This window comes from Chanodichthys erythropterus, chromosome 18 (assembly GCF_024489055.1).
Source record: "Chanodichthys erythropterus isolate Z2021 chromosome 18, ASM2448905v1, whole genome shotgun sequence".
Taxonomy (NCBI): Eukaryota; Metazoa; Chordata; class Actinopteri; order Cypriniformes; family Xenocyprididae; genus Chanodichthys; species Chanodichthys erythropterus.
Window position 1 is genome coordinate 30233754 of NC_090238.1, and position 23317 is coordinate 30257070.

General features: G+C 38.2%; 2 protein-coding genes across 2 annotated transcripts; one reads left to right on the plus strand and one right to left on the minus strand.

The window, feature by feature from the left end:
• Positions 1-105: 105 nt before the first annotated feature.
• On the plus strand, positions 106-13437 carry coq6 (coenzyme Q6 monooxygenase). Its single transcript, XM_067367412.1, has 12 exons — positions 106-462; positions 888-1022; positions 3129-3187; positions 5598-5724; positions 6984-7114; positions 7226-7333; positions 7986-8048; positions 8208-8315; positions 10265-10467; positions 11408-11523; positions 12226-12392; positions 13146-13437. Exons 1-12 carry the CDS (start codon positions 255-257, stop codon positions 13173-13175), a joined length of 1455 nt encoding a protein of 484 aa, XP_067223513.1. The 5' UTR covers positions 106-254; the 3' UTR covers positions 13176-13437.
• Positions 13438-15870: 2433 nt separating this feature from the next.
• On the minus strand, positions 15871-22720 carry entpd5a (ectonucleoside triphosphate diphosphohydrolase 5a). Its single transcript, XM_067367497.1, has 13 exons — positions 22423-22720; positions 21573-21652; positions 21021-21164; positions 20476-20551; positions 19885-19920; positions 19682-19770; positions 19506-19585; positions 19339-19400; positions 19141-19242; positions 17755-17898; positions 17590-17646; positions 16172-16287; positions 15871-15954 (listed from the first exon to the last, which is right to left on the minus strand). The coding sequence occupies exons 1-13, from the start codon at positions 22718-22720 to the stop codon at positions 15871-15873; spliced, it is 1368 nt and encodes a 455-aa protein (XP_067223598.1).
• Positions 22721-23317: the final 597 nt, after the last annotated feature.

A 23317-nucleotide genomic window follows, 5' to 3' on the forward strand; every position in this document is an offset into this window, starting at 1 on the left:
GAGGAATGGAGACAAATTAAATGTTTTTGGGAATGTCCCTGCTCCATTTTCATTATTTCAGTGGCTTTTAAACCCCGGAAGAACTGTCACGAAGAGAACTCTTACGTATTCTCTATCAATAACAACATGGCTGGATGACAGATAGAGTTCGCCGTTATTGTCAATAACAGGACATATTTAACGGGGGCTGTTAGATATTTCCTTTCAGGCTTGTTAGTTGTAACAAGTTGTTTCACGTCTGTTTCTCCGCTAGAATGTTTACTTTGGCGAAAGCGAGGCTAGCTGTGTTCGGGATAGGACGGCAGTGTGTTGCAGTGAGGGCACTCAATGGAGCGCGAGCGGTGCGCAGAGGCGTCGCGTCCTCTGAGCGCGATGAGGAATCCAGCACATCAGAAAACGAGCTCTTTGACATTATAATATCCGGCGGGGGAATGGTGGGCACCGCTATGGCATGTTCATTGGGTGAGTGAGTGAGACATGCACCCGCGTTTGCCCCTAAGCTCCACTCTCCCACGCTTCAGAAGTACAGTGTTTGCAAACTTCCCAGTTGTAATAAAGTATCTCCCGTTGCTTTCCTTCACCCCTTGTTTTTCACGCAAAGGAGAGGTTATTTGTTTGATGAAAGTGTTTTAGCTGGAGGTGAAGGGTGCAATTGCGGTTGTACAGCAATGTGACGTTCTCAAGCCGTAGGATGCTATAATAAGCAGTGTGCAATCAATGCACAGATTTTATGCAAGGTTGAGTGAGTTCTTATTCAAATGTTTTGGTAAAATCATGCAAAATGCGAGAGTCAAGTCAACCCCATGGTGATTTAGAAATGAAATCGCAAGGCAAATAAATCATCCTGCACTTTATACGTGTTTTTTTTTTTTTTTTTTTTTTTTCAGGTTTAGATCCAAATTTAACAGGGAAGAAGATTCTTTTGCTGGAAGCTGGTCACAAAAAAGAGATGGACAAGGTCCCAGAGACCTACAGTACAAGGGTCAGCTCCATCAGTCCAGGCTCAGCAACACTTCTTAGTGGTATGGACTTTTATAGCTTTTTATGCTGATATTTCATACCGTGTGGTTCATATAATGTAACATTCATATGGGTCTGTCTATCAGAGATCTCTAAATCACTATTATGAAATCAAAGTTGACTTTCATATATGTCACAATAGGGCAGAACGGACTTTCGCAACTTCCATTTAGTGTTGCTTTTAAGATAATTCTGTCTTCATTTATTCATCCTCATGTCTTCCAAAAATGAACAAAGAGCATCATTATATACTTCACAGAAGTAGTCCGTACAACTGCCACACTATATTCAGAACCATAAAACCATATCTTTTTGTATGAAACCATATATTTTTCTGGGATATACAGTGTTGTTATTGTTAACTAAAACTATTAAAAATTAATTGAATAGTTGATAGAAAAAAGCTGAACTAAAATAGAATGTAAATATAATATAATATATAGAATTTAAATGACACTTAAATGACAATTAGAAATGTTTGTCTTGGCAACTAACAATTAAACAAGGTTAAGCTGAAGTATTATATTATTAAAACTGAATTAAAATAAAGCTAAATAGAAATAAAAAATGACAAAAAGTACTAAAACTTTAACTAAACTTAAAATTAAAACAAAAAATAAAAATATAGAAAAATTAAAAATATAATATAAAAAAGGTTAATTCAAAGATTGAATCAGTGCTAATGTAATAAATAATACTAAATAACACTGGTGAGAACTAAAATTTAGGATGCGATAGGGTCGTATTTTACTTGTTCCCTGGGAATAAATATTTAGAGAGTTAGTTTGCACAAAAATGAAAATTCTGTCATTTATTACTCATCCTCATGCCATTCCACACCCGTAAGACCTTCATTAATCTTCGGAACGCAAATTATGATATTTTTGTTGAAATCCGATGGCTCAGTGAGGCCTGCATAGGGAGCAATGACATTTCCTCTCTCAAGATTCATAAAGGTACTAAAAACATTTAAATTGGTTCATGTGAGTACAGTGGTTCAATATTAATATTATAAAGCGACGAGAATATTTTTGGTGCACCACAAAAAAACTAAATAATGACTTATTTAATGATGGCCGATTTCAAAACACTGCTTCATGTAACTTCGGAGCGTTATGAATCAGCGTGTCAAATCAGCAGTTTGAGTCAGCGCCTCACTGAGCCATCGGATTTTAACAAAAATATCTTAATTTGTGTTCCGAAGATTAACGAAGGTCTTACGGGTGTGGAACGGCATGAGGGTGAGTAATAAATTACATTATTTTCATTTCTGAGTGAACTAACCCTTTAATTTGGGAACAGTTAAAAAAGTTTTTTAATAATATATATATTATTAAAAAACTTTTCTAAAAAGTTATTATTAAATAAATTATTAAAAAACTTTTATATATATATATATATGTAATATAATATAATATAATATACACACTATATGTATATAAGTGTTTGTTTTTTTTGTGCAAGTTATTCACTTTTGCCCTTAGTGATTTTACCCTTTCATAAATCTTTAGAGTCCTTAAACATTGACTGAAAAGGCATTAGCCAGTGATAGCAGATCAAATCTCTTATCAGTTTCCTTTAATGTAGTTATTTTTCACAAATTCTGAAATGAACAAGTACAGAATGGGGTTGACCGGAAAACAATAGATTTTAGAGGCACAGTAGTAGATGTGATGCTGAAGACATTGAACTGCCCTCGGTTGCCTGGCTACACAGTGTGTTATGTTGGATAAAACATATGCTTTTGATTGTGTCCACAGAATGCATGTTTGCATTATGGGCAATGTTGGGCATCATTTAAAACCAGTACTTTGGGTAATGTTGGGGCACAATCCAATCAAAAGGCCTGTGGTGAGGATAAGTACATCTGTTCCATTCAAAGCTCTGAATCTGCACTCCTGTCATTAAACCTATTTACAGTATAATGTTTGTATATGAAAGATTCACCAGGAAGTAGGTCAGTAGGTAGCTCTCTCTTGTGTGGTGTACTTTTTCCGTTACTATATTCATTTATCTTTCTCTTTGTTCTGGTTGGATATGGTAAAGGAGGCACTGAATGAGTAGGAACAAATGTGGTGCCTTTGTAATTGTATCCTATTGTGTTACAGGTCTTGGTGCTTGGGACCATATTGTAAATATGAGATGCAAGCCATATAATAAAATGCAGGTCAGTAAAACCAGTATGTTGTAATGCAATGATTACTAAGAGAGTACCATTATGCAATGATATGCTACTAAATGATCATCATATTCGCACACCACTGTATTATGTGGTGCTTCGCAGAATGTCAGCCAAAACACTTAATAGTTAGTTTTTCTGGGATAGTTCACCCAGAAATGAAAATTATCCCAAGCTTTACTCACCCTCAATCCATCCTAGTTTTAAAATGGTAGTGAATGACGCTCACGATTTTGAAGCCCAAAAAAAGTAAAAAGTAATCCATATGGCTCAAGGGGGTTAATAAAGTCCTTCTGAAGTGAAGCGATGGGCGTGTGTAAGAAAAATAACCATATTTAACTTTTAACCATATAACTTTATAAACTATAATAACTAGCTTCCGGCAGACAGCAGTATGCATCGATTTATGGTGAAAGAGTGACCTCTGACCCGACGTATGCTGTATTGACGCAGAGGATAGAGCAAAACAATTTTTGTTTAACACAAATTAGAAGTCTAAAACGAGAATTTTTAAAGAAAAATGTTGGAGGATCTTGATTTAAGAGGAGCTTGAGTTTGTAGCCCAGCCCTATTAGTTTGAATTGTGTCTAAACTTATGCTACTCCTACATCCTATGTCATAAATCGTGTCAGGGGTTACGTTTCAGTCTTATCTCGATGCGTACGGCTGTTTGTCGGAAGCTAGCTATTGTAGTTTATAAAGTCATATACACCTAGGATGGCTTGAGGGTGAGTAAATCATGGGATAATTTTAATTTTTGGGTGAACTATCCCTTTAATAATACAATACTTTTTTTTATAAGATGTAAATGAAGTAATCAGATATCACACTAAAAGAAACTTACATCATTTAAAAATAACTAAACACGAAAGCAAAACATTGAGTAACCAACACAGTCATTTACTATGACCTTACCTGCTTATTTTCCCGAGGGCAGGAAGCCGCTCCATTAAAAACAGCTGTATCGTGCTTTGCTCATCGTTGTTTGCCTATCATCACACTGTAAGCAGCCACCCATAAATTAATGCTACAGAACCACAGCCTTTGAATACAAAACATACATTAGAGATGCAGAACCTCAAACTCCACATCGCAACGTGACAGTTAAGCTCGGTTTTGCTTGCGGCCACAGTTTATCTATTAGAGTCTTATTTAGCAAGATTACATAAATCTAACCCTGCGTCTACTAATTACGAAGATTCATGTGAGATGCAGGGAGAGGAGTTAAAAGCTGTGGAGAGTGTGGAGATCACAAGTAAAAGGACCCTTCGTTTTCTCTGCTGTGGTGGGGTTTCTCCTTTAAGATGTGGATTTTTTCACTGCCAGAATGAAATCCTGTGGTTTCTGGGCAAAACTAAGGGATGTCATCAGAATGCACTTTATAGTGATATACCTCACCCATTATAATTTTCCTGTACCCCTTAAGATTTTTTTTTGTTTGTTTGTGAGTGCCAAACAAGGATGAAATTGCAAAGGAACTGAACTAGGTTCCCTCTTGCTCTCCAATTAAATTCAAGCGGTTAGAGGAAAGCAACTAAAGCTGGCTTGGGAAGTGCCATGTACCAGAAAAAGGTGTTTTTTGTGGAGTGTGGAGGTTCCCTAAAGTGTTATCAGCTAGATTTTTTCCTCCATAGCGGTCTGAACGTTTTCTTTGTTGCAGAAATGATCGTGTTAAATGGGATATGTTGGCAAGGGACGTTTTAATTTGGCAATGACTGGAAGTACATAGCAACTCCAAAACTTATCAACAGCTGTGTTTTTCCAATGTGTAAAATCCTCATAATTGTGGGTTGGTCACGTTTTAAATCTTCCACGTAACCATGTATCAAAAATTGCAAAACCACTACTATTAGTGGTTTTAGCATGGCCGTATAACAAGAGGGATAGAACAGTCCTTCTGAATCAGTGTTACACATGGATTTAATTGTTTGCCAGTCACCTTAGTTACAAGTCATTTTAGGTTTTTAAAAAATAGCTGCATCAATCACCAAGACTTTTGCATTTAAAACAAGCTGCATATTTTATTAACTAAGTTGCAAGGCAACTTGGATGAAACAAACGTAGCTCAACAGTAATGTTCGCATATTTGTTATTTATTATTGGCTTAACTATAAATACAAGCATAAATCACCACGAAGAATGCCATTTTACATTTCTGCCTCACCCCAGTGCGTTTACAAAGTCAACCGTGCAACCTCAAGGGTTGTTGGTGGCTTTTGTTGAATCTAGTTTGATGTTTGGTTAGCGTATCTGGCAAAACTCTTCGCTCAGTCGAACAGCTTTGATGTGTTGAAGTTCAGTGAAGCACGTGCTTTTTGGAAATCCATAAATAGGGGCAGAGCGGTCACTTAAGGATAGAGTTGTAAACCACAGCAATAATTTGGCTTTTTGCTTTTAGGTTTGGGATGCTTGTTCAGATGCTCTGATTACATTTGATAAGGAGAATCTGCAAGACGAGATGGCTTACATCGTTGAGAACGACGTCATTGTGGCCGCCCTCACCAAACAGCTGCAGACTCTCTCTGGTAACGAACACGTTTTGATGTTTGATATATGGATCCGTTTATATGTTTGTTTGCTTTGCACACTGAACATTGATCATTACATGATGATATATCCTCGATCGTTGCTTTTGCTGTGCTCTTCCCATGTTTCTCCCAGCACGGGCCTGCACTTTCAAGCGCTGAGTGGGCTCCCTGTTAATTAGTTTTAGGGATGGCTTGGCAAACGATGTCACCACAAGCCATTCCTTCCTGTCTTGGCAAAATGTTTATTTGTACTCGTACTCCTTTTGAACATCTTTCTTCTTATGTTTTTTTCATAAAGATTCCACTTCTTTGGACGTATCCATGTTTTTCCTGCTATTTCGATCATCCAGCACATTGCTTTTGGTGGGAGTTAGAAGTCCCACGAGAATTGCCACCCTGTTCGGACACGTGCAGTGGTCTATTGACCTATTTAAAGAAACCACATTCCTTTCCAGCCGTAGCATCTCGCTCGCTCGGGGTGCTCGAAGTACGGACAGCGTTTTACTGTAACATTTTGTTGTTGTAATTAACTAAACTGTTCCAAGGCTCTGCATTTGGCTTTTCCATGCCATGCTCTGTAAAACTGCATATTTTTAAAAACAGGCCATTTTTAAAACGCATCTTACATTTAACAGATGTGTGGTAGCACGTGCTTATTCACGTGTTTGTGTCAAGTTGGTGTTTTTTAACAGTCTTCTATTTCTGCTGCAGTACTAGACGAAAAAGTACATTCATCAGCCAACTGTTTTTTCCCGTTACTCTGCTTTCAAATCAACAAGAAGCCAATATTTCTCACCCGTGTGCAAGAACTGGTGTTCAATTTTGTGGACAGAATGGTCTCCAAGTCAGAAACGTAGGCGTAATTTTGGATCTTTTCATGTGTTAGACCGCCAGTGATTCTAAGAAAAGTGGATTTTCTGCTTCCTTTACTTTTGTTCGATGTTGTGTGAAGGATATTGGCAGCTGGTCACATGTATTGCATGGTCTGCGTGTAGATAAACACCATTAGTCAGCCGTGGGTGACTTGCCAAATCCATCAAGAGAATTGTCAATGTTAGCAGGCCTCAACCAGAGAAAGGAAAACAACTTTGTGTTTTATGAGGTGAATTGATGAGCCTTAATTTTTGACTTTGTCACAGCCAAACCATGTTTGTTTGGATTTTTTTCCCATTTCTCAAGTGGAACTGAACCAGATTTGGACTTTTTTTGTTGCATTTTAATGTGTAATGATGAATTATCATTCATGTCTCAACCAGACCATGTTAAAGTGCAGTACCGAACAAAAGTGGTGAAATACACCTGGCCCCGTCCTTACCATGTCTCTGAGTCCATCCCTTGGGTTCAGGTGACTCTAGCGAATGGAAAGACTCTCCACACCAAACTGTTGGTATGTAGAGTTTATCTGGTGTTTCATTTGGTATCGCAAACAGAAGAGTGCACACAGCTTCACAAGCAAATCCTCAGAATTTCTGAAAGTAGGTGTGATTGGCTCTTTCAGATTGGTGCTGATGGGCCAAACTCAATGGTGCGGAGAGAGGCAGGCATCCCCACGGTCAAATGGAATTACGATCAGTCAGCAGTCGTTGCTGTTCTGCATTTGTCTGAGGTATGATGATCCTCTAGTTTGAATTTCAATTCATATTGCATCATATTGTGCTCTTGTCAACTTATTGAATATTTTAATTCACTCCAGAATTCAGAAACGTCACATTATGGAAGAAAAATTAACTTGCATTTAGTGTTGTCAAAAGTAAAGGATAAGCGTTGAGCTGATTCTTAAACACTTCTGATTGGCCACTGTGTTCACATGCTCAACAGATATGTCTGTGATTGGCTACAATGATCAACCCTTCAAACGCTCTTCATCGAGTGCTTACACAGATATACACGGGAGCATTTAAAAGCAGGCGTCTATCAGCGGATCCCTAATATATCCACTGATGGACTGATCTGCTGATAGACGCCCTCTTTCAAATGCTCCAGTGTGTATCTGTGTAAGCACTTGGTGAAGAGTGTTAAAATGTCTGTTTACAATGTGTTTTTGAAGCGTTACTCATTGTAACCATGAACATATCTGTTGAGAGCATTAACACAATGGCCAATCAGAAGTGTTTAAGAATCTGCTTAAAATGCAATGTCGAAATGGTGGTATCGTCACATTTTTAAAACTTCTGTATCGATTTCAGCATTTTTGAGAACACTACTCAGAAACGTGTCACATTATGGAAGAAAAGTTAACTTGCCTTATTGTTTTACAGCCCACAGAAAATAACGTGGCCTGGCAGAGGTTCCTCCCAACCGGCCCCATTGCGATGCTTCCTGTGAGCTGATCTTATGTGTTTATTTTACTTGTAAATGATGTCAGTTGTACTCGATTTGTTTCATTGGCTCGTCATGATATCGCTTAGTGGTCAAATGGAAAATGCATTTGTTTGTAATGGTACTCATGTCCAGACATGGTGTATGTGTCTGCTTTGCAGTTGTCAGACACTGAGAGCTCGCTGGTCTGGTCCACCAGTCATCAGCATGCTGAAGAACTTCTACAGCTGGATGAGGAGAGCTTTGTGGATGCCATTAATTCTGCATTTGTGAGTAAACACTGACACTGTTGCCACACTTGTGGTTCACCTCCTTAAACTGAATACCTTATGAGTGCAATATTTCTCAACAAAAGTTAATTTCCATATGTAGGTTTTTGATTGAAATGTCATGTCAAATCTTTGCTCTACATTCTCCTCATTTCGGCTGAATGCCCTCAAACTGACCCTCACACCCTTTTTTCTTTTTGTTTGTGTTTCCGTCAAAGAAACTCCTCTTTTCCCAAGCTGGCTATTTTTACTGACCTTACTGGTCACAGGCCTTTGCATCTGAGTCACGCTTGCCATCAACTGGTTTGCTAATTAAGCCCAAGGTTTGCCAGTGTTGGTCATTACTCCACAGAATGTTTTTTCTGCAGACCAAACTCAAATTTGTGGCCTGGTCAGCATTTTACTTTAATTAGGCATGCTTTTTGCATCTCTGCTAAAATACCTTGTCTTTGAGGACTGCTTTGAGGGCACAAAATGAAGAAGGTATAGTTTACCTCTAGATGTCAAGATGAAGATATTATGTCAAATTTACTCGCCTTCATGTCATTCTAAACCCGTATGACTTTCTTTAAAATTGCGGTGTTCCACTGAATGTTTACGCAGCTCTTTCCCATACAATAAAAAGCAGCAGTGACCAGGGTCTGTCATGATCCAAGAAGGACAAAAAACACCATAAAAGTGTCATTTGAAGTAGTCCGTATAACTCATGTAGTCTATTCCAAGACCTCTAAAGGCCTCCCATTGTCCAACGCAATATTCAAAGGCCTCCCAGTATAAGGTAAGATTTTGCTGTAATTATGACAGAACTGTTTGCTTTTTAATAATAGAAGCTGTGTTGATATAATAATTAACAATTTAGTGATTACAGAAATGTCAAGAACTTCACAAATTTGAGATGTTCAAAAAATATTTTTTGTGTTTTTTAGCAATTCAATTAAGTTAAATGAACATATTATAATATTAATATTAATTATAATAAGAATCTAATCATTTAAAATAATTTAAATCATCCTGCGGCCCACTCGGAAGTGTCAAATAATGAATTGAGAGAACTTCAGATTTCAGTTGGACAAAAAATGAACTGAAAATCAATTGGTTGCTTTTTTTTCTAACCTGCTTGGATTAGAGCACAAGACTCATATGGACTGCTTTTATGGTGCTTTCTTTTAGTCATTTTTTGGCGAAGTTCCAACATTCAGAAGTGCTTCAAAATTCATCCTTTTATATGTCAGTTAGAAGAAACAAAGTAATGGATTTGAAATTACATTAGCCAAAGTCAATGACTGTCACTATTCCTTTAACTGACCTTTCCACTTCTCTCCACTTTGTACTTTGGCTCATCTTTCCATTAAGTTTGAGCTTAACAAATATAACAAATATATATATTATTACAAATATATTATGAATAGTAGAGGTGTAACGAACACAGAAGGCACGGTTCGGTACGTACCTTAGTTTTGGGGTACGTGTTCGTTACAATTACATGATAATTAAAGGTCTTTTTTTTTTTTATTTGTGTACACTCTACACTCAAAATAAAAACAAAACATTGTGCTTTTGTAAAATAAAGAAAACAAACAGGATGCCACTTTCTGCCATCCCTGTTTCTTTTTCTTGAAGCTTGACTCGAAACTCAATATATAGGCTACTAGCAAGCTCTTGTGTGCCATCTGAATGCTTGTTCTGGGTTGGTGCATAGATTGTCTCTTCTTCTGCTCTTTTCCTTTTGTGGCGGTTAGCAAACAGCATTGCATTACCATACATGCGCCCCCTTCTGGATTGGAGTATGGATCGCAGTTGTCTGACTGTATGCACCAAACCAGGCCATCTGTACCATGACAGGACGAATACATATACCGTTCCACGCCTAATGAATAGAGATTTTTGCACACATCTTTCCTCTGTTGCTATTGGTACTGCTGTTCACTTCTCTGTTTCGCTCTTTTCAGTGGAGTAATGAGAATCATTCTGAGCTAGTGGAGACTGCCGGCTCTCTGTTCCGGACTGCCCTATCTGTCCTGATGCCTGACAGCGGATCTGCACGTCAGCTTCCACCTAGCGTTGCAGGCATTGGCCCAAAGAGCCGGGTTATGTTCCCGCTAGGCATGGGTCATGCCACAGAATACATCCGCCACAGAGTGGTACTCATTGGGTATGTTTGCAAAGTTAAGCGACAAGTATTTGTCATACAGAATTTAAGGATTTATCTGTAAGTATATAGTCATATGTATAGTTAAAAGAGAAATAAGCATGTTTACATGTATACCAATAGTCTGATAACCTTCAAAAATCAGCTCATTGAAATAACTGTTTTACTGGGTTACATGCAAACCAATAAACCGGCAACGCAAGTAAACCGTATTTACAAGACTTTTTTGAAAAATCATCTTATTCCCTGGTAGTGATTATAAAACGCTCATTCGTGTATCTGACTGACTATTCCATGTGTCATGTGAGTTGTGATGTTAAAGCATTAAAAATGTCAACAGGAAATTTGTACGGACGCAGCAATGCAGCAATTTGACTGAAAATGTGGTCTTTATCTCTTTCAACCAAAGTAGAATTGGTACATGGTTTCCTGGGGTCAAGAAAGAGTCGGAATATGCAATATATTTTCTTGTCTCCTTCCTGGATGTACTTAAATCTGCAGTAAGGATGCTTTCCTGTCACAGACAGACATGTGCACTACAATAAACTGAAAGAACACAATATAAGGTGTTTACATGCTGGGTAATATCTGGGCAAAAGTCTAGTTGTCGAATGGTTTAGGCTTAAGCCGTTTATGACCTAACTGCGATAAAGGAAACTGGATTAAAGCGTTTGCATTGCCACATGCATTGTCGCCTTATTAAGCATAATTTGGTGAGAATGTCCGTGTAAATGCGTTCCATATGTTAGACTTATAGTGCAGCCATAAAGTTTATGTGGTTGTCTGAGACTTTAAACCTTTGTGATGATGTATTTAGGTTTGCTATTCTTGGAGATCTTACATTGGATCTAAGGTAATATAGAGGCCACATGGAGGAAACTTGTTAAATATGGCTACTGACTCAAGGTTTTTTCTCTATATTTTCTGATCTTTCTAATTTCAGAGATGCTGCACATCGCGTCCATCCTTTAGCAGGCCAAGGTGCCAATCTAGGCTTCGGCGATGTGGCCTATCTCACACAAGTTCTTAGCCAAGCAGCATATAATGGAAAAGACCTTGGTAAGTGTTCCAACGTCAGAAGCAGTCAAGCCAAATGTATGTGTACACCAGAGATTTGTATTTATGTGACCATTTTCAAATATGCACATTAAATATTTTCATCTTATAAGCATAGAAATAATCTAATCTGCTTTTTAGAAAAATTATATAAGCTATATTGTGAAGAACTGCTTCACGTGACGAGAAACATGAAGGCCTTTTGTTGGTTTGGAATTCTGTTCAGTTTTCCGCTCTATGTATATTTAGGTCTTATTTCATACCTGAAATATCATACCATTGGTTCAGAAGGGCCCAGTGGAGCTATCTGTGGTTTTTCATAAGCTCTTTTCCATTTCCTTACATTGGGGGTGATCTTTAGTAAAAAGAACTGGTTGTCCTGGAGCAGTGTACACTGTTTTTGCTTGTCACTCCTGCCAAGAACTGCTCATAAATTTCTTCGCAGCCACAAATGGAAATCTTATGAGGAATTGTTGACATCAGTTTCTCAAATCAAATATGTAAAAATAAGAGCAGTAATTGATATTTTCTATATTCATCCATATGGTAAATATTGTATTTAAAACACTTTCTTGGCTGATTTTGGAGGAAAATCTCCAGAATGGCAACAAGTAACAAATGAATGACAGAAATGTTAACTCTTTAAGAAAAAAATGAGTTGTACTTTGAATGCAAATTGTTTAACCACTGATCCTTGAACTCTAGGAGCCATGCAGCACCTGTTGGAGTTTGAGACTGAACGTCAGCGACACAATCTTCCCATGATGGCAGCCATTGACCTCATGAAGAGGATGTATTCCTCCAATGCTGCCCCCATGGTTCTACTGAGAACCTTCGGCCTTCAGGCTACCAACGCACTGCCACCACTTAAAGTATGATCGCATGTCTTATTCTTCCCACAAATACCTCAAAATGTCAAAGTTTTATTTTTATTTCTTGCTCTGAAATTATTGTACAATTTGTTCCCTTTCTCCACCGTATTCCTTTACTTTGGATCTTGTTCTTCAGCTCTGTGGCAGTCCTCTCGTGTTCATCCGTGCCTCTCTCTTTGCTCTGTTGTACTTCCAGCTTGCGCCTTTTTTCACCTCTCTAACTTTTGCTCTCTCTTTCCCTCTTCCTCTGACTTCTTCCCCTCTTCCCCCATCCCCCCAGCTTGTCCTCTGATTACATGCCTTTCTACTCTTATCCGTGCCTGTAATTTACATGGTCAGGAGCTACTACTATGGCTATGTTTAGCCCTAAATTTACTGTTACCAAAAGTGTGTGGGTGGGGTTGCAGGGCTGTGCATGGTGATGTTGGCTTGTGTTTTCACACTCCTTTTATTACAGGCCACTCTTATGAAATGGCTTCGTTCCTTTACTAAGCGATTCCAACCAGAGGGCCCGTAACTCGTCTTAAGCTTTGAGGGATCTCTCCCACATTCTGTGATTCTATTATGGATGTTACAGCCTAGTGTATGTGACTCATGATACAAGGAGGACTTGTTTGTCACCCTTCATGATCAAAAGTGGGAAGATCTGCATTTCCCTCATTAAGATGAAGAAACATCATTTTGCGGCTTATGAGTATTGCTTTCCTCAGTGTCACTTACCTGTAGTTATTTTTTTTTTTCTTGTACCCACAGGAGCAGATCATGGCTTACGCCAGCAAGTAAAACACTAGGTGCACACTGGATATTTGCTGGATCTCTAATGTTATGAAGATTTTGTTAATGGAATGTATGTGTAAATTAATAAATTATATTTTATTCCTCAGTCTATGCCATTGTTTCCAATTACCCATAAGAAAATGTTATATAAAATATAAGATGTTCCTACTGCTCTGCCTTCTTTGCTAATAAAACATTCTCAGACTGTTACTTTCATACTATAAAAATGGCCCATTGAATGGTATTGAAGTTGTGAAAGATAAATAAAGGCCTGTTTAAAAATAATTGTCATTTCAAGGATAATCGTGCTTTCCTTGTATAAGAAAATACCATTCTTAAGAATGGTTAGGCTGGACAAACAAACAAGCCAGAAACTTAAAAGGATCCGCTATAAATTTTGATAATGAAGTTTTCATAAATCTTATAAGATTTGATAGCCATTAACTTTCTGCCCTCGTGTATTCCAAATTAATATAGGCTGAAATACAGCTTAAAGTATATTTGGTTCATGCCAGAATGGTATTCTCCAATGTGATTTTTTCTTTTAAGTTTTCAGAAGCAAGTAAGCATATTTGTAAGATGATGCAAAACGTAGTCATCTACTAATATCGACGAATAGAAATTAGAATTTCATATCGCATTAGCAACCGTTTAGTTAAATAACGCTTTCATCTCGCGACAATTCACAAAGACTCGCGATGATTGTCACGCAGTTGGAGTTATTTTCATAATCGGCGCGAATTTGAATTGCCTACAGTAGATATTGAGTTTTTGGATGATTGTAAAACTGTCCTTCATTACTTGAACTGCCATTCATCTCTTTCTGACTAGGTAAGCAACTTATAATCGTCTGTATATGTTTCGTGTTTAGTAGTTTCTTACACACACGAACATTAAGATTTTTTTTTTTTTCATTATTATTTATTTTCATTACAGTGATTATTCCTACTTTATTTTACACCGTTTGAGAGAATAATAGAGAAATATCTATATACAGTAGTCAACATCTGAAGTGGATCAAAACCTTTCATCAAAGTTGTCCTAAAACCTTCTTCTTAGGACAGCTTTGATAAACATTTTTGATCCACTTCAAATGTTGACTATAGTTCAAGATTACCTCAAGTTGAATTTATAAAGGATAATGGATAAGATTGCAAGTTAAACGTATTTTATCTTTAATCCTGTTTATTTCAACAAAAGATTTGTATTTATATTCATACATGTACAATATCTCTTCATACACAACACTGAATTGGAAAGCATATTTATAGCATTTGCTGTAGAGAATACCTCTAATAATGGCAAAGCATTACATGATAATTTCATGTCATACATTGAACTATGACACAATTGGTAAAAAAAAAAAAGTTACATTACTGATGTTTATATACAGTCATAGAAAAAATACATATAAAGATATACTGAAGCTGCTTTAAAGAAGCTGATGGATTAACAAGAAATGCAACAACGCCATACTGCATATTCAGCAAGTATCCATGTAATAAATATTTGTACAATAATTCACAAAACACACTTAACATGATACTGCCAAGTGAGCAAAGGCTGTTGCTTTCTGACACTGATCCTAAATCTGTCAGCAGTATGCACCTGTCACGTTTAACAAACAAATTTGACCTGATTCTGCCCAAATACACCTGAGCATCTGTGCATACACACAACAGGAATGTTTTAACGCAGTTCCACATAATGACCCCCTAAAACCATCCACAATAACTAACCCAAGTTTAAAGACAAATGAGGTTGAAGGTCCTCAAAACTCTATTTGCATGTTGTAAAAATAACCACTTTAAATACAGTAATGTAATCTACTTTAATAACCTCTGACCAGTAGTTATTTGAGCATTTATAGGATACCTATATTTGATAATGGCTGCAGTGCAAGTGTATTAAACTGCATGCCATTCAGTGTTAAAAACCATGGCTGGTTAGACCTTGGTTTTAAAAAAGCATAGAATTTCACGGAAAGCATTATCTTTCAGAAAATGTTCCACCTTGACTCAAACAACTTACCATTCAAACAGATATGTGTAAATACAAGCATTTTTCATTTATATGTAAAACAGCATTCATGTGCCCATGTAAAGTGACTATATTTGATTTGTTCTGATCCCTAACTGTCCAATCATCCCCGGTTTAAGTTGCTGATCCCAAACAACTTTCTAAAACATAGACCGATGGCTGTAGCTCTACCAGCTACGTTAAAGTGTTACGTGCTAGATGAAGAGGCATTACATGGAAATTTCAATATAATTCACCATAAAACAACACTACACTACTGTGCAAGCACTACTAATAACAGATTACTGTAGAAGAAGCTACGGAAGGTACTACTCAACACAATGTTTTTACATGTATCCCACTGGACAATATCCTGCACAACAGCATGAATCAAGAGCTTTGAATGGGTCTGAGACGACAGCTGAAAAAAAAAATGTAAACATACAGTAGAAATAGCAGACTGGCCTGGCCATCTATACAAAAATATAGTGATTTCTTTGTTAACAGTTCTCTGGTTGTTTAGTTGGTGAGGGAGGAGAGCGTTGTGATACAGGGCTGCAGTGCAGGACAGATCTGAAACTCACTTTGGAGTTATAGGGGAGGAGGAAGTGGGGAAACTGCTTGACCAGGTGAGATTTTCCCCTGCTTGCCCCCTGTGCTAGTATCCACAAGACTGCAGGATTTAATGAATGTTGAGATTGTGGAAATGATCGAAGATCGCGCCGAGTGCCCAGCTTGTCTCCACGTTATTCACCTTTTTGGTAAGCTGTGAAGAAAAAGATCATTAATCTATGACTAAAAAATGGCCTAAATTGTGCGGCCAAGGAATGTTAATTTAGGCTCTTGGCAATTATGTACACTCAAAAATGTACACAAAATCAGTAAACAGGTTTGAGACCAACTTTAGATCTCCTGCAATTTTTTTCACGTTTCACAGGAGTTTCACATTTTTAAATTATGTTGTTTTAATATTGCAGACTCACCTGCAGAACAGTGCTATCCTTGAAGCCGAATCCTTCTTTCAGTAGGCAAGTGATGTAGGTCATGTCCATGCACAAAAAGGGGCTGATCGGGCGGTATTTAGTCATCTTGTTGCACACTTGATTAAGGAAAAGATAAGAACTATAATTAGTGGTGCTTACTATGGGAAGCTCCTACTATTACTCATACTTAAGAGTTAAGGATTTGAACAAACCCTTAAGCATTAGTTTTAAACCTTGACGCATTTCTCATCCCACACGGTTTGTGCAACAGACATGAGTTATACCTCAAATTGGGTGGCTTGTTGAGGAAAGTGGTGTCAACCACCCAGAACACCCTAGCACTAAGAACTACTTTGAAAACAACCACAAGGCAATGAGTTTTGCACGGGCAAGCAGCATTCACATTTTCTTCAGAAAATGTAAACATTTTTTAACTCTGTGAGTACAGAATTGGGCATACATGAAATACATGAAGACAAGATTAAAAGACTCCCACGTTGCACATGAGATAAGCATAGTGTATACACTATCTAGTGAGGACAGACAGTTGATTGTCAGGCTACAGTGTGTCAGAGTCTGGGGAAAGTTACGTAAGACATTGAGGCACCAGCACTTTGTTTGCTACAACTGTCTGGCACATCTTTGTGAAACGGGTCTTCCGAATGTTTTGTTTTTCCTCCAGCTGACAAGGTGATTTGTGAAAGTTTGGGAAGAGGGAAGAGCAGGAGGAAAGTAAGAAAGAATAATTGCATACCCTAGGTCCTACACATTTGTTGATTGTGCTCCAAACCAAAAGTGGGGCCAAGCAGTACCAAGTGTTCCCACACAGGGTGTGACATTAAGTCCTGCCTTTCTCCAGTTAGATATTGGGCATTAGGTGTTGTCTCACGGTCAGGGAGGAGAGAGTATCCACAGGGCTGCTGCCATTGGGATAACCAAGGTGCCAAATGCGGTTCATCAAGACCATGCGACAGTGTCAGTGTACAAATAAAAGCCTTACATAAGATGCCAACTCATTCCTTCTAGTGATAAATCTTCTCTGCGGACATTTACTGTTTGACACAATCTACCGAGTGAGCCATATTTCATGAATCAGTTTCAGGTCTCAAACTGACGTATGCGTCACATTCTGCAAAAAAGAACTCATAACATAATCCTCTACTCAAAGGGCATGGAAAAGCTGAGATAGCGTGTTGGAGAGTTACAAAAGAAGGTGAACACACGCAGGCAAAAGTATTTGTGTGGGAGAGGCGCAACCTATGTTTATGTGGTGGCAGAGCTATCATTTTGTGAAGCCAGTGTGATTGTCGAGAACCTCAAATGCAAATAAGCACCAAGGGTTTATGTTTGTGCAATGTGTGCGGCAGTTCTTTGACCCGAGTGTTCTTTGGAGATTGGGAGAATGTCCAAAGTCTTACCTTCTTTGGCTCTCTTTTTGAAATCCCTGACTTCCACAGTACCACCACGAGATCCGTCTGAAAGATTAAGACAATGCGTGTTTGTTCAGCATAATTTTTTTAAAGATGATGCATTTGTAGACATTCCGTAGCATTGACATTTATCCCTAATGTGATTCCACTCACCAATGAGACCAGACTCCACAGCTCTGTCAAAGTAATAGGAGAAGGCATAGAAGATGCTGCTTCCCTTGACCTCAAAGGGCTGGTGCACAATCCCTTTAACCACCCGCATCACCTCTTGGTAGCACAACTTGTACCCAGCGTAACCTGAAAAATAAAGGACCAAATGTATTTATACTCCTGTTATTGAGATCTTATAAAGAAATTGCAGCAGTTTTACTTCACTGCCCTTTACCTTAAACCTAACTTTGTCCTATCTCACATAGCCAGATATTTGACTATAAAGTCAAAGTGTAAAGTCTAGTGGTTCACTTTGCAGTTTTTTCTGCTCATTTAGACAGCAAAAGTCAGTCTGACGGACATGTGAAACATCCCAATCACGTTTTTTTTGTTTGTAGGGTTTTTTGTTTTTTCAGCAGTGTCTGTTCCATATATACCCAATATCTTCTAAACACAACTTCGTTTCATTTTGAAACCCTGAATCTGTGTAGAAACAGACATTAATGATACTGTGTGGTTCAGTCCATGGTTGTGAGGCTGAGACTAACCTAACCTTGGTGCTTGATGTCCATGTCACTATATATATATATATATATTTATATATATATATATATATATATATATATATATATATATATATATATATATATATATATATTTAAGAAACTCCTAGACTTTGGGAGGAAAGCAAAATATCTGAGGTATCTTGAATGGGGAGTGTGCATATCAAGGAGAATACCTCCTGACAACATAATGAGGTCAGTTTGAGGGTTTGCCACAAATTCTTCAGGGAAAGATTTTCTCACAGGAAGTACCAAATAGGCAGCTTTCATATGGTCTGGTTGGTCAGGTCTACCAGTTGGAAAACATATGGACTGCTTAACAAGGCCCATCACAACTGGTAAATCTGCACCACAACATCGATAAAGGGAGAAAGGGGTAGGCTAAATGCCAAGCCCATTACTAAACTAGTTTCTCTTTTATATGCCTGTGAGAGAGTGTTGAATCAACAGTGTTGAGTGACTATTTTCTCTCTGCTTAAATACAATGTTCATTTTAGTATTTCTCTGGAGCCAGAAATGACACTAAATATAGAGGAAAAGCCATGAGAAGTTAACTGAAGTAAAATCAAATTAATCTCAAAGTCTGTTTTATTCTAGCAGTAAATGGTGTGACATTTTTGTGTAAAACAGGATATAAAAACAAAAAATGAGGGACTAGATATCTATTTAAAGACTTTATCTATTGAAAATTGATTGTATCGTGAAAAGTAGTCTTTGTTCAACTTTGGAATAGTACAATGAATTGATCACAATAATACTAGCAGTATGAAAAAAAGTACAATGATTTCATTCCGATTTTAATCTATTATATTCTGAGGTCACTCACCATCTGGGGTCCCACTGACTTTGTAGGTGAGTCCACCAAAGCTCCAGTCTTCTCTGAATTTTTTGGGCAAACAAGAACTTCTGAAAACTTTCCAGTCAAGACCTGACGGTTGAACATTGTGAGAAAATATAGTAATCATCAATTACAAAACATAAAGTAAGCAAATAATAATAATAAAAACATTTTATTAATCATTACCATCAGCACCAAGAGCACCAAGAGTTGCCAGTCTGCCAGCAATTAGTCCATTTCCAAGGTAACTGCAAATGAAAAAAAAAGTAAAAATGAAGATGGCATATTGTTGCATATTGTTGGTCTTTGTCTGAAAAGGGACAAATAACTGTTGTTTCATCAAGTTATCTGACCTGTGAGTATACAGTGCATAAGTGCTGTTGAACATATTGATTTTGGCAATGTAGTCTGGAGGAGCAGTCAGCACAGTTTTCTGCAAAAGAGAATAGTGTCAATGTAAGACAGTGTCAGTGTAAGAAACTACTGAAACATACTAGCCAGTATGTCAACTTTTGTCTTATCATTATACCTTTAACTTAGGAAGGAAAGTAATCTGAGTTGAACCGCCACCCAAATCCAGGATCCCAACAGTTTTCCTTGTTTTAGCATACAAATGACCTGCAATACAAAAGTATATTATCAGTATTAATACCAGTCATTCAAATCCATGAAAAACATGTAAAAGTATATTGAAAGATATTGATTCTTAGGTTTTTTTTAGCAATACTTTACCTGTGAGAAAGTTTACTGTAACCCATGCCAAGACCCCTGTAAGAGAGAGAATTCATGCTGTTGAGATGCAGAATTTGAATACTAAATATCAAGTTTCAACTCTAAATAATATGGTAAACACCAGTTACCACATTTAACATTTAAAACCTTTTGATAACTCTGACACCTGCAAATGGATTTTGACATATTCAATATATACAGTACTGCATGTTTTATCATTAAGGTGTAGACGAATGTCTTCATAGAAAGTATACATCTTATATTGGGGCCATCAAAGACCAGCCCAGGTAATTAAAAATGTCTGAGATGTGAAATTAGTCACACCTCATAAAACCACAGGACAAGTACGTGAATGTCTGAGTTTGCATGAAACGAATGTCAACTTAAATTAAAAAATGTGGAGGATTATTTTATATTGAGCGTAGGAGGCTTCCAGACAAGGTTTAATCCAGACAGCTATATTAAATGCTCAAGTCACTATCACAATAACAGACACAGCAAAGCTGGGGTAAAAGGGATGTTTCAAAATCTGTGCATTGCATCATGGGTTTAATTATCTTGGATATGTTAAAGAGAGAAATATTATAGTACCTTCATTAGTGCCATTCATTATGGTGACACTGTTGTTTGGCACAAAGAAAGGGGAGTCATCAAAAATTTCTTTGACCTATGGACACAAACCAGAGTTTACATGTATTAACCATCATGTACAATTTCAGCTCTACAATGTAATGAAATATAAGTGTTCATGACTCATGTGTTCCTTTGTAATGTACACCATAAAAAAGAAATAAACCATTTGGTTGTTACAACATAAAAATTCAAGCCGGCTCTTTTTATCTGGAGTCAACGGGAAGTGCACTGAATCAATCTTGGGCAAAATTGTCTGAAACTGGGCAAGCTAGAAACCACAAGTGTGGCTGGTGTGGTGGAGCTGAATATGATAATTCAAAAGGCATTTGGGTCCCTTCAACTCCAGACAGCCTCAGAACAGCTGCTTTTGCACAGTATTGGTTTCTCTTCTCTCTTACGTTTCCTGTCTTTCTTTTTCTCTGTCTCGCACACAACGTGGTTTGCATCCCTTTGGGATGGTTGGTTTCTCTACCAAATTGTCTGAGAAAGAGAGAAAGCCTTACCTCATCCAACAGGGCTTTGGCTTTTTCTTGAGGTAGCAGGCGCAAGCCAGCAGTGGCTTTCAGAACCACAGGTGTCTGTATCCATTGCTCTTTGGGAATCGTTTTCTTTGCCACCTTTAGCAGCTGCCTAATGGTTTCTCCACCCTAGCATATGAAAAATATGTACATATTATTGCAAATATGCCACAGTTCCTCAAAGTTAACTCAAAGGAACCATCCTATCCCTGTCCTGTAAGAATAGTAGCAGAAGAAAACCCATCAGTGGAATACCATCTGCGAACTTTAAAAGCGCATAAGCAAAAAAAAAAAAAAAAAAAAAAACGTAAAATTACTGTCTGGTCAGAAATTAAGTAAAGAATCATTGCACAGTCTATAATACCATAGTGTTCAGTGCAGATTTTTTTCATGTTATCTTCAGTGGAAAATTTTAAAAAAGCGAAAATATATGCTTTCTCCATCTACACTGCACAGACGAGACTGGAAAAGTCAAAGTCATTAGAATGTAATAGAAATAACATGTTCTCTGATGTTATAAGAAAGTTAGTGGCTTACCACTTCAGGCATATCCGCATACGCTGACAGTCCAGGCTTCACGGCATGGTACATCTCATTGTCAAGCACTGGAAGCTCCACTGTGGGACACAGAGACAGACAGAAATGTCAGAGGGGACAATTGAAGATGTATACTATTAGAAGGTGCACATTAGCAATGGACTGCGGGCAACTTGACTCCATCTCTTAAAAGGTTATTGTGCATGAACAGCGACATTTGGTTATTGTATGTTTACCACAAATGGCGACCACCAAGATTTTTCCAGACAGGCAAATTAAGAGTTTCTCAAGGCTCAGAGTTTACCTCATCAGAAGTGATGCCATGTCTCCATTTGACGTGTATTTTAGGGAACCGATTACTGCATTATCAGCTCAAACACATAATCTTTAACATATTGCTCAGGGTTGCAATTTATTAAATGAAACTGCAGCTGCTTATTACCCAGCTGCTTATTTCTCCATCCCTCTTTCCTCTTCCCACCCCTGTGTTTCTGTTTGCCTTCACACCATGCAGCGAATGAACCACGGCAAACACAGACACAGTAAGCAGACGTGCTATGAGCCACAGGCTCCTGAGAGGGATGCAGTTAGAAAGAAATCAAGAGAGAGAGAGGCGAAGAGGGCAGCCGTTCACAGAATGTGCAAGGCGGGACTCTTCAAGATCATTCTGAGTTCATGGGCTAAGCTACACCGAAGCATGGATGTGAGTCAGGACCATCAGAGCAACACATCTGGAGAGGAAAGTATTGAAATTCTAGCTACAAGAGGAGCAAGTAAGTAGCCCGGGGATCTGCAGAGCTCATTTAGTGTGCAAAAATGGGATATGGAGAAAGGACATGGAGAGACTTACCTGGGTCTTTTTGAATGAACCTGTAAATGTGGATACGGGTGCCGGTGCTGCCAGCATCAAACATGATCCCATAAAAGGTGCGACTGAAGTTGACCGGGCGAGGGGCCACTGCTTCTGTCACCACTGCTTCTTTCACCACAGGTACCTCTGGAGGAAGCTGATTGTCCATGTTGGCATGGTGATTGAACGCACGGTAGCGGTTGTACATATGGTGGTTCAAATATGTTGCCTCTGCCAGAAAGTACCCGGCAAAAAGCCACATGGACGCCACCGTCAAGAGCAACATCTGCTGAGACATGGTTTCTTTCTCCCACGCCGACACTACAAACAGCTGAAGGCTTGACTGGCGGTTTCTCGAAAAGTGACTCAAGAGTTTTTATGGAGGAGGATGTGTTTGCTGTTTTTGCCCGGTCTTGTTGAAAGTCTTGAGGGTGTACAGATGCAGCGAATGTCTACAGAAAAGATGAAGAAGGGAAGAAAGAGAAGATGGAAAGAGCCAGAAAGAGAGGGTGAACACAGAGACACACTCGGGACTGGTCAGTCATCTGTTTACAGTATATAAAGACATAAGTGCTTGGCAGGGGGCCATGCCAAACAACGCCATCCACCAATCCTGAGGCTCTTCATAGCAAGCCCTCTGAAATCCATCCTCCACCATCCCCTCCCCTTACTTATAAAAATGGACATGGAATACCTGCTAAAGAGTGCCATTTCTTTCTCGTCAATTACATGCAAGGCGTTCAAATTGGCAATACCCTCTCATACCCTCCCCCATCATCTGAAGTGGCTTAGATGCTGCTAAAATGTCTTCAGAGGAACAAAAGAGAGTATATATTAAGACTTCAAAACCAGTTGGATTGCTAGGAGTAAATGCATTGGTTTAAAAATACATTTT

Bases quoted from the DNA above. Each gene is read 5' to 3' on its own strand.
- entpd5a (XM_067367497.1), bottom strand. From the start codon at position 22,720: ATGTCTCAGCAGATGTTGCTCTTGACGGTGGCGTCCATGTGGCTTTTT. The intron at 21,653-22,422 runs GTAAGTCTCTCC...TGTGTCCCACAG, and splicing joins GTTCATTCAAAAAGACCCAG to TGGAGCTTCCAGTGCTTGAC. The intron at 19,586-19,681 runs GTATAATGATAA...TCTCTTTTGCAG, and splicing joins CTTTCCTTCCTAAGTTAAAG to AAAACTGTGCTGACTGCTCC.
- coq6 (XM_067367412.1), top strand. From the start codon at position 255: ATGTTTACTTTGGCGAAAGCGAGGCTAGCTGTGTTCGGGATAGGACGG. The intron at 1,023-3,128 runs GTATGGACTTTT...ATTGTGTTACAG, and splicing joins CTCAGCAACACTTCTTAGTG to GTCTTGGTGCTTGGGACCAT. The intron at 11,524-12,225 runs GTAAGTGTTCCA...CTTGAACTCTAG, and splicing joins ATATAATGGAAAAGACCTTG to GAGCCATGCAGCACCTGTTG.